Below are 12,008 nucleotides of genomic sequence, written 5' to 3'. Positions count from 1 at the left end.
TACTCACTCACCCGTACAACCTTAACCAAATAAAAAAAATATTAAAATTTGAAATCTTTATTAATAATTAACGTACATAAATTATATATATATATATATATATATATATATATATATATATATATATATCATAATATTAATACAATACTTATTTTTGGAGCCGTTAGCCAATGACTTCACTTGCCTTACCCTAAAGCCGCCCCGCCCTTGTTACAAATATAGCTTCTTGAATTCAATCTGCAAATAAATAAAACATGAAAATATTTAACTTTATTAACGTGCGTATTGCGTCACTGTCAATAACAATCTTCACTTACATAGTTAATTAAAACATAAAATTTAATTGTACGTTATTGAATTATGTTTGTGACTGGTACATTTTGGTGATCTCTTGATTACTCGGCAATTCCATTCAAAATGTTAGTACTAATTCATTATTTCTAGGACAAAATCATCCATTTAAAATTTAAAAACATGTTCATAATAAAATAGGAAAGGAAAAGAGACATAATGGAAAAATGTATAAAGGGATAGAGAAAAAGGAAAAATGGGTATAAGTTCTAGACATTAATTGGAAAAGAATTTGTATCATAAGGTCATTTAAATGCAACTATAGATAGTTTTCTATACAAAGACTAATCAATAACCTTAAAAGGAGGACACACAATAAGTAACATTATAATAGTAGTATTAAAAAGTCTTTCCACTAAAAAAGGAAAAATATCCCATTCTATAAAATAAATTAATGTGTTGCCATCCCAAGCCTTGATCCACCCCTATCACATTCTCTTTCTTTCCCCTAGATTTCATGGTAGATTCTCTCTCTATCTTCTCCATTAATAACCTTCTATTTCTCATTTTCCAAATGTTTTCACCCTTCACTCCCTCACTATTACTACTGCTACTACTACATAAGAACCCACCCACAAACCATTTTCTATACTACTGCTACTCCTCTATGTGAAACAACACAACAAATAAAACATGGACTTAATTATCTATCTTTTCCTCTCTTTCTCCATCTCTCTTATCACCTTTCTTCTCCTCCGGGCAGCGGCGGCCGCCCATTTTCGCCGCCGTAAAATCCGTCTCCCGCCGGGAACACTCGGCCTCCCTTTTATCGGAGAAACCCTCCAGCTAATCTCCGCCTATAAAACCGAAAACCCGGAGCCGTTCATCGATGACCGGATTGCTAAATACGGCAATATTTTCACCACCCATGTATTTGGTGAACCGACGGTTTTCTCGACTGACCCGGAGACGAACCGGTTCATTTTGCAGAATGAAGGCCGGCTCTTCGAATCTAGCTATCCGAGTTCGTTACAGAATTTGCTAGGAAAGCATTCGTTGTTGCTTATGAGAGGCAGTCTTCATAAAAGAATGCATTCTTTGACCATGAGTTTTGCTAATTCTTCCATTCTTAAGGACCATTTGTTGGCCGATATAGACCGGTTGGTTAGGCTTAATTTGGATTCCTGGACCGGTCGTGTCTTCCTCATGGAAGAGGCCAAGAAGGTAATCAATATCGTCCTACAAAATATTTGTCATTAAATAATTAATTTTTAAAATTTTTATCGTTACCATTCCAAAAAGGCATATAATAATAATAATTTAGTAAAAAATATTCAAGTAAAAGAGAGAGATAAGTGTACTTTAGTGAAAAACTCTTTTTGATTAAGCTATTAGTAAATAAATGAGTTTGCAAATACCAAAAATATAAAAGACCAAGGGAGTATCGATTTTTCTATACCAAAAATGTAAGCGGCGCATGCCAAGCAAAAAAGGAGATATGAGTTTTATTGGCTTAGAGAATAAAGAAATGGATAGATGAGTCAGATTTCATATGCTTGGTGTTGGTGGGGTATCACAAGTTCGACTAACTTTAGTGTATACAAAAGGAGCTAGCAAAAGTATACTATATATTAGTATTATTATGCATGTAATAAGTAAACAGGGCCGCATAAATTATCATGAAAGCATAAAACCACATGTGCATGTCCATTAGAAAGAATGTGATGGATGTTATCATTCTCCTTGGCTCGATCTTTACTTTTTATTATGTGTCTTTATTATTTTGTTCTAAAGTTAGTATTAACAAGTGATGGATGTTGGAAATGTGCAGATAACGTTTAATCTAACAGTGAAGCAGCTGATGAGTTTAGATCCATGCGAGTGGACAGAGAAGCTGATGAAAGAGTACATGCTTGTGATTGAAGGCTTCTTCACCATTCCTTTGCCCTTCTTCTCTTCTACCTACCGCAAGGCCATTCAAGTAAATTGAGTTTTTGTTATGCTTTTGGAGGAGAATATTATTACTTAATACAATATAGTATTAATTAGTTGTTGTTATTTAATTTCAGGCGAGAAGGAAGGTGGCGGAGGCGTTGGGATTAGTGGTAAGAGAGAGGAGAAAAGAGAGAGAAGGAGAAGGAGGAGAGAGATTAAAGAATGATATGTTGGAGGCGTTGTTTGAAGGGGACGGCGTAGAAGGAGATGGATTTTCGGATGAGGAAATAGTGGATTTTATGCTGGCTTTGCTTGTGGCTGGCTATGAAACTACCTCTACTATTATGACCCTTGCTGTCAAATTCCTTACTGAGACACCCCATGCTCTTTCCCTCCTCAAGGTATGAACCATCACTCCTAAAGTTATTAAATATAAAAAATAACCATCTTTTTGAAACATAATAAGATGGAGTCCTAAATAATCATGAATTTTGAGTAGTGGACCCTAAAGTTGCTAACACATGTTGGTCCTGTTTTTCTTCTTCAATAGTAGTAGATGAATTATCTTCTTATCTAAATTCTCATCCAAGCAAATTATGGAGAGGATCTCTCCACTCATTCCTCGCCCCCGCCGCCTACAACTAAACACTTGGCATCAATTTCAACACAGTACAAACCCAAGGAATAATTTCTCCCCCAAAATTTTAAGTCCTCATATTCTCTTCGAAAGTGGTAGTCTCCCCTTACAACCAAAAACCTTTGATCTACGTAATTCTTTATTGACCTTTTGCTAGATTCAGTACTCGAGAAACTAAAATCGCGCCACCTTTTGACTTATTTAATTTGTAAAGCAATATTTTAAATTCTAAAGTATATTTCTCTTTTTTTCTTGGGGTGGGGAGGGGAGGGGAGGGGGTTTGTCTCTTAGCTGGTGCCTCTTATCCGAATTTTCCTCCAATTCCTCGTTTTTTATTTCAATATATTCACTTGCTTTCAGTATTAGTAAAAGAAAAAAAAATACTTCAGCATATGCTATGTTCCTCGGATGCATGTTTCAGTTCGACCTTTTCCCTACTCTTAGTATATTTAAATTCAAAATGAGATACGCGAATCTTGTAGCTAATTTTTATAGGAATAAAAGGGTTAGTATGTAATTAGAATAATTAAACTACAATAAATGAATATCATTTCATAAATTGGCCTTTGTGGCCGACAAAGTAGAGAGATTGGCAATTGGTATACTCAAGAAAAAGGATTGTTTGGTAGCCCCATGTGTCCCTAGCTAGACTCTTTGTTGTATCAACATCACACGTGCATCCAAGTTCGTACCACATACCTCATTGAATTCAATACCCTTTCTAGAAATATCAATATGCCCCATTACTTTATCTTAATTTGCATGTATTATTTTATTGGTAATTGCTGGTATTATGTGACACACACAACACAAAAAGATAAGTGGATATTGAATGCACTTGGGACCCCTGCGAGCCTAACATGGAGATCTTTTATTCATGTGTTTTTACTTGAAATACAAAAAAGAATTGACGCATTAACATATATTCCCATATTTCCACCTTATTATTCACATTTATATTAACCAATAGAACATAACATAAATTGAGTTCTTTTTTACTGTAATTTTTTGTTCATATGCCTTTTAAATATTTTGAATTATTCATTATTGTGACTTATAATACTTTTTATGTAGTTTTTAAATATGTAAATTCTATTTTAAAAGATTTTAAAATTTATGTCCAAATTTGAGGTCAAAGTTAAGAAATTTAACTTTTGAAAATTCTAACGGTATCACGTAAATTAAGACGGAGATAATATAAATTACAACTTTTATAATTTAAAATATTTAAAGAGAAAGTTGTATTCAAAAATTGTTTGAATGTGTCAGGTAAACCGGTACACAAAGTTGTTAATTATTATTATTTTTTTTTGTAAAAATAGCACGTGCTAGTCAGTTTTCGCACTGGTAATTCAAAAATAGTCAGTGTTTGCACAGTCATTGAAAAATAGCCATTATTTTGTTGCAACATAGACCGGTCCAACATAATATACTGGAGATTGGTGCATCTGTGTATGAACTTTTAGCATATTATGCTGGAACTCTAACACGCGGAAGTTCCAGCATAAATATACCGGAGATTGAAGCACTTGTGTATGAACTTTCAGCATATTATATGATGGACCGGTATATTATGCTGGACTATGTTCCGGATTTTGAATAGTGTTTTCGTTCAGATTTATCTTAAATGAAAAGTGGTTAAATTTCGATTATTTTTGAAATTGTGGCTATTTTTCAATTACCACTTGTAAATCTGGCTATTTTTGAATTTCTCCTTTTTTTTTTTGATTTTTCACCCGGTTTCCGGTACCCGTATTGGAGTCCGATTATATCCGAATTCGCATCGCGTAGGGCTCTATTAGGAGAAAACGTTCCCTACTAAAGATTTTTCTATACTCAGTACTTGAACCCAAGACCTCTCCGGCCCCATCGACTGTGCCACATCCTTGGGTATTAAAATATTTTTTGAGAGTTAAATATTCAATGGAGAGTATAGCTACATGTACTAAGACATGTGACCTATAGTCAAAAGTTAGGGGGTGAAAGTAGTCAGGTAAAGAGGAGAATAGTCAAAGAAAAGCAGAAGCATCTGGTCTATGCTCTGTCGAATAAAGGAAATAACCGGATAACTAGGGATACAACCACTGGACAAAATGATGTTGCCTTCTCTTTAAAGTCTGAACATACTTCTGCACGCCTATGTTTGTTTTTTTATTTTCTCTTTAATATTTTTATCTAATAAATTGGGTTATTTAGTTACACACCATCAATTTTACGTGTTGTAACCTATTGTCTTTTTTCTATATATATATATATATATAATTTATTATGTGCAATTACATGTAATTATTTGTTTGATGATATCGTAGTAGTGTCTAAATATTTTTTGTATTGTTAGTGTATAGAAGCATAAGCGGAGCTAGCAATGTCAGTTACGGGTTCGGTCGAATCTAGTAACTTTGGTTCAAGCTCTGTATTTGTCTGAAGAAATTCATTAAAAATATGTAAATTATTAATTTAAAACTCAATAACTTAAAAAGACTAAAATTTCGAAGATACTAATTTCGAATCCTAACTCTGTATAGAAGCTAAACTCTCTTTTATTATGCACAATTGATTAATGTTTTTGTGGCTTCTTAACCGTTTTAATTACTCTCATTAGGATTCTCTTTATGAACTTAACCTTTTTTACTCCTTTTATTTTAATTTATGTGAATCTATTTTCTTTTTAATTCGTTTGAAAAAGAATAGTCACTTTTTGATTTTAAAATAATTAAACTTTCAATGAAAAGCTCTTATAGCCATAACCATACAAAGACTGTATCATGTTTAAGACTATAAATTATAAAGGAACTATAGTCACACATATATTACAATTTATATAAATCTTCATATTTTTTTTAAACTTGGTGCTCTCTCAAATAAGAGGAGTAATTGATTTAGACGATTGTAAGTTGAAAAAGGGAAAACTTTAGGAAAAAGGTGTATGCTGATTTCGAGGGGTTGTAAATTAGAAGTCAGAAAAAGTAGACAGCATATTGGTGAATTTGAACCAACGCTAACGTAGCTGAGTTCTCAATCTGATTCCTAATTTCTTAGGAGGGTTGTGTCTATTGTCTGCTCTGTATTAATTGCAGCCACATGCCCGCCATTTTTATCTTTTCCTTTCGTATTACCTCCTCCCAATAACTCTGACCTTTGTTCTTTCTTACTCTATCCTAAAAAACTCAAGTCCCTTTAAAACTGTCTCGTCGTTGCTTTATATAATTCTAATGTGGTTTGATATTTTAACATTACTTAATTTACTCTCTCGCTTTCAAGTCATTATTTTAAGAACTTGCCTATATCAACTGAAAAGGGGAGCATTATTGATCACAAGACTGGATCATATTTATTTAATAGAGGAGGAAACAATATATATTTTTTAAACACAATATTAGCCAAGAATTTAGCAAAGATAAATTATTGATTTATAATTAAAACTTGTTTTGGCAGGAGGAGCACGAGGAGATCAGGTTAAAAAAAGGTAAAGTTGAGTCTCTACTGTGGGAAGACTACAAATCCATGCCCTTCACTCAATGTGTAAGTGCTTTATTTAACAAATTAACTCATATTATTTAGCTCAAATTTTCTTATCCGTTCAGCCCTCATGATATACGTCTATGTTTTTATGTTCAGGTTGTTAATGAAACTCTACGAGTTGGTAACATAATTAGCGGAGTATTCAGGAGAACTATGACCGATATCAACATCAAAGGTAAGATGCTCGTCTTCTTGTTTGTGAAAAGGGGCGATTTCCCTCTCAATGTGTGTAACATGGCACTTCCGATATGACTGCGTCATTTTGAAATCAAGAGAAGTGCTATGGAATGTTACATGTGAAAAGTAAATTGAGTTGTGCATCTAACAATCAATAGCATATTCTCTTCTAATGTCATGAATTTGGGGGTCGACCAGGCCTATGATTACTTCAATTACTATATGCACTTTTTTAGTCATGACAAGACCATTGTTATGTTTTTCATATGATCAATATTTGGTACTTGATCTAATTGATTGAATCTTGTGATATCCTTTCAGGTTATACTATTCCAAAAGGTTGGAAGGTTTTTGCTTGTTTCCGAGCTGTTCATCTAGATCATGAACATTTCAAAGATGCCCGTACATTCGATCCGTGGAGGTGGCAGGTGCGTTACTATGTCCGTATCTCTCTTTTACGACTACCTGAACTCCCCAGTTACCAAAATAAAGAAAAGGAAAACGTTGACTTACATGAATAAACATTTACCAAAACTTCTGTAAACAGAGTAATGCAGGATCAACAAGCTCACCTAATGTATTCACACCATTTGGCGGAGGACCACGGCGTTGTCCTGGTTATGAGCTTGCTAGAGTAGAGCTGTGTGTTTTCCTTCACCATTTAGTGACTCGTTATAGGTACGTTCGCTTTGCTATGTAGACATCATTTTCCAAAAACACAAATTTTTCGATTTTTTCTGAAGTGTAGAGACCGGTTTTGTTGGTGCAAATTTTTGCTTTACAGTTGGGTTCCGGCTGAACCAGATAAATTAGTTTTCTTCCCGACGACAAGGATGCAGAAGCGATATCCAATTATCGTCCAACGTCGAAGCTTGTTTGACCCATGTAAAGAATGAGGCATCCGTGTTAGCAGAGAGGAGAAGAGAGGAGTAGAAAGGCACCTGAGATTGTAGGAAGCAAAGTGGTAGTGAATGAAATTGCATGAAAATTAATAAGACAATGGTATATAGGTCGAGCATATACATAGGAAATTAAATTATTTTGTAGTGAATTGAGACAGAAGTCACATTCCTTTGCTATGAATGAAAGGGAAATCAGGAAGATTTTATTTGTTGGTTTATTTATTTTTTTGAGCTAGTAGTTATAATGTAAAGGGCAGGAAATTGTCAGCAGAGACCAGTATATTACCTTTTTGTTCCCTTCCTCATGAATCCTAAATAAGAGCAAACTTAATGGTTTCGAAATGTAAATGAACACAAGCATGTAAGAAATTTCAGTAGGTTGCCAAAGGCGAGCTATGAAATTGCGTACTAGCTATGGGCCAGGGTGAGAGCGTGTGCACCAGGGGCGTATTCAACGTTATGGTACTAGATTCAAATGTACATTCAAAATGCGTAAAAATTCATTAAAATGGTAACAAATACTAGTAAATAGAACCTTAAAAATTGAATTACAATTCAACACTAGTGTTATATTTGAACCTTAAAAGTTGAGTTGCAGTACACTTGTGTTAAATTTGAGGACAGAGCGCATGTAGACTAATAGAGGAGCATTTAGCAAGAAAGTATTGTGCAACTAAGAGCCCGTTTGGACATAAGAAAAATTTTACTTTTTTTCGAAATTTTTTTACTTTTTTTCGAAATTAGTGTTTGACTCATAAATTTTTAAATTTTCACTTGAAGATGGATTTTGAAATTTTTAGAAAATTTAAAAAACTCAAAAAAATTATTTTTCAAAATTTTCACTCAGATCACTCACAAAATTTCAAAAACAACCCAAAATTATATTCATATCCAAACATAACTCTAGTTTTCAAATATCATTTTCACTTGAAAAAAAATTCACTTTTTTCCGGAATTTTACAATTCTTATGTCCAAACGCCTACTAAATCTAGCGGCAACTTTATTATGCAAAACTTTCAATAGAGAGGCAATCTCAACCTTTGAGGAAATCAGAATGGCAAAAGGTAGTCATCCAAGTACAGTTCCTCGGAGTATGTACTCATAAGTGATGGGAGGCCAGAAAGTCATAAGAAAGTGTTATTCCATCTAGAAAAGAACCAGTAATGAAAGTCATGCAAGACCAGATGAAATTTCTATGGAAAAATGGCACATACTAGCTCGTCGAACTTCCGAATGATAAAAGACCATTCAAGTGCAAGTGGATCTTTAAAACTCAAGAAAGAGAAAAAAGGCAACTTGGTCAGATACAAAGCTAGATTGGCGGTAAAAAACTTCGAACAGAAGAAAGGTATTGATTTTGACGATTTTTTCTTATTTGTTATTTAAATGGTTTCTATTGGAATAATTTTGAGCTTAGCATCTACTCTAGATCTTGATAAACCGGTAAAAAGTTTCGATTGGTGGTAAAAAGTTGGATGTGCAAAATGTATTTCTTCAAGGAGATTTAGATGAGGAGATTTATATGGAGCTTCCACAAGAATTTGAAGTAGCTGAAAAGGAACATATGGTGTACAAATTGAATGAGAATCTATGAATTCAAGCAGACACCAAGGCAGTGGTACATGAAGTTTGACCCATTTATAAAAAGCCAAACGTACACAAAGACCTTTTCAGTATCATGTGTATACTTCAAAAGATTTTCTGACAACAATATTATTATTTTGTTATTATATGTGGATGACATGTCAATTGTAGGACAAACAAAGAGTTGATTGCCAAGTTGAAGGGAGATTTATCCAAGTCATTTGACACGAGCCTAACACAACAAATTCTAGGGATGAAAATTATTGGGGAACGAACAAGCAGAAAGTTGTGGTTATCTCAGGAGAAGCACATTGAATATGTACTGGAACGCTTCAATATTAAGAGTTCTAAGCCCGTTAGCACGTCGTTTTCTAGTCATATAAAGTTGAGCCAGAAGATGTATCCTACAACAATGGAATACAAAGAGAGCATAGCCAGAGTTCCTTATTCTTAGAAGTCGGAAGCCTGATATATGTAATGGTATGTACCAAACTTGATATTACTCGTGCAGTTGGTGTTGTTAGCAGGTTCCTTAAAAATCCTGGAAAAGAACATCGGGGAACGGTCAAGTGGATACGCAGGTACCTGAGAGGTACTACGGGAGTGTAACGACCCGACCAGTGGTTTTTAGAATTAAGTCCCGTCCGGCAGCATAAGGCCCTGAGAAGCTTCGTATTATGTGCCTTGACTTGCATGCGTAGTTGAATTCAATTATCGGGTGATTCGAAGTGATTTGGGACACTTAGTCCCTAAATGAGAGCTTAAGTCTTAGAATTTGGACCATAGTCGGAACTGTGTGAAGACGGATCTGGAATGGAATTCTGTCAACTCCGTTAGCTCCATTGAGTGATTTTGAGCTTAGGAGCGCGTCCGGAATGTGTTTTGGAGGTCTGTAGTAGATTTAGGCTTGAATTGGCGAAAGTTAGATTTTCGGCGATTTCGACCGATAGTGAAAATTTTGATATCGAGCTCGGAATGGATTTCCGAAAGTGGTTGTGGGTTTGCAGTGTCATTTGTGACCTGTGTGCAAAATTTGAGGTCATTCGGACGTGGTTTGATAGGTTTCGGCATCGGTTGTAGGAATTTAAAGTTTCAAGTTCTTTAAGTTTGAATTGGAAGGTGATTCGTGATGTTAGCATTAGTTGATGTGATTTGAGGGCTCGACTAAGTTTGTATGGTGTTTTAGGATTGGTTGGTATGTTTGGTTGAGGTCCCGGAGGGGCTCGGGTGAGTTTCGAGTGCTTAACGGATCAAAAGTTGGATTTGTGTTGCTGCTGAAGTCTTCAGGCATCTGTCATTTTCGCACATGCGGTGGAGAGACCGCAGGTGCGTGATCGCACATGTGGGGAGGCAAGCGCATAAGAGGAAAAATGGAAGAGTGCCAGGGGTCGCAGGTGCGAGGTGAATTCCGCATCTGCGATGCCCGCAGATGCGTTAGGGTCACGCAGGAGCGGAGGAGATTGCAGAAGCGGACAATAGTCCGCAGGCGCGCACTCGCAGGTGAGGCCCTTTTTTCGCAGAAGTGGACCCAGCCCTCTTAAGTCGTTTCTGCACCTTCGAAGGAAATTCCGCAGGTGCGGCGTCGCAGGTGCGACCCAAGGTCTGCAGATGCAGAATAACTGGGCAGAAAAGGGGCAGATTCGAGGGTTTGAAGTTCACTTCACAAATTTGATTGAGAGCTCGGTAGAAGGCGGAATTTGGAGAGATTTTCGGAGGAAGTTTTTGGGTAATGATTCTTAACTCCCTTATGGTTATATTCCACTAATCTATGTTAGAATTCATCGTTTAAATTCGGATTTGGGGTGAAAATTTGAGAAAAGTTCTTAGGCCGAATTTTGGGGTTTTGATGAGATTTTGGTGTCGGATTTTAGTAAATTCGATATGGTTAGACTCGTGAGTGAATGAGCTTTCGTATTGTATGACTTTTACCCGATTCCGAGACGTGGGCCCATGTCGACTTTTTAGGGCGAATTTCGAAATTTTTGTTAAAGTATTGATTTAATTAATTAGATGAGTCTATTATGATTGTAAATATGATATGTAATTGCTTTTGGCTAGATTTGGGTCATTCAGAGACGGATATTCATGGAAAGGGCATTCTTACGGATTGATTGAGTTTGACTCGAGATAAGTATCTTGCATAACCTTGTGTGGGGGAACTACCCCTTAGGATTTGAGTCATCTATGTTGATTGTAGTCTGTGTACGCGAGGTGACGAGTGCGTGCTCGGACTTATTTGTGGAAAGTTGGCCTTTTAGGGTCCTTATGTCCTTATATTCACTGTGTATGATGTTGTTTTTGATACGTTTGAATTTCTATTTGCTAGTTTCACCTCTACATGCTTTGATTAGAGATAATTGCTTTAGGATTCACTCTTACTGGTTATTTGACCCTTATTCGACTTAACCAAAGATTTTATCTCTTCTATCGTCGTGCTATATTTTTCATAACTGCTTATCTTTAATTAAAATTATTACTTTCTCATCCTATAGTTGTTTAGTCTTAATTGGAGTTATGATTATCTTCCGCTGCTTATCCTTACTTTAATTGTTGAATTTTCCTCGTAATTGCTCAACCTCAAAAGGAGTTTAGATAACCTATATCTTAGTTGACTTGCCATTATTTGGAACTATTTGACTCGTGTTGGCTTCTTATTGTTGACTTGAATATTGTGGAATTGTTGCTACATTTTTGTTTTGTTTTCCCTTGTTAAGTTGTTCTCTTGTGCCTAGCATTCTTTACTGTAGTTATTCCTTGTGAATGAGTTCTACCTATCTTGTGATTTAAATTCTTGAGTTGATTTGCTCGTCGTACCTTGCATTTATGTTATTGTTGCTTTTGTACTCGTTGTGGTGATGTACGAGGTTTCTGTCGTGTTATAGTTGTTATCTCTATTGTTTGTGCTGCATATTTAAATTGGGACTACAGACGTATTCCGGGAGATCCCCCAGCACTGCAT

At 35.5% G+C, this 12,008-nt stretch overlaps 1 protein-coding gene across 1 annotated transcript; it reads left to right on the top strand.

Moving 5' to 3' along the window:
- The first annotated feature begins 763 nt into the window (after window positions 1–763).
- Window positions 764–7,682, top strand: LOC107791859 (3beta,22alpha-dihydroxysteroid 3-dehydrogenase). The gene is made up of 8 exons (XM_016614025.2): window positions 764–1,515; window positions 2,123–2,272; window positions 2,361–2,627; window positions 6,299–6,385; window positions 6,482–6,560; window positions 6,884–6,990; window positions 7,110–7,240; window positions 7,347–7,682. The coding sequence occupies exons 1-8, from the start codon at window positions 985–987 to the stop codon at window positions 7,456–7,458; spliced, it is 1,464 nt and encodes a 487-aa protein (XP_016469511.1). The 5' UTR covers window positions 764–984; the 3' UTR covers window positions 7,459–7,682.
- The last annotated feature ends 4,326 nt before the right edge of the window (window positions 7,683–12,008 follow it).

The sequence above is a fragment of the Nicotiana tabacum genome, chromosome 4, assembly GCF_000715075.1.
Source record: "Nicotiana tabacum cultivar K326 chromosome 4, ASM71507v2, whole genome shotgun sequence".
Lineage (NCBI taxonomy): Eukaryota > Viridiplantae > Streptophyta > Magnoliopsida > Solanales > Solanaceae > Nicotiana > Nicotiana tabacum.
Note: the sequence above shows the minus strand (reverse complement) of the source record. Positions and strands in the feature narration are given on the sequence as shown.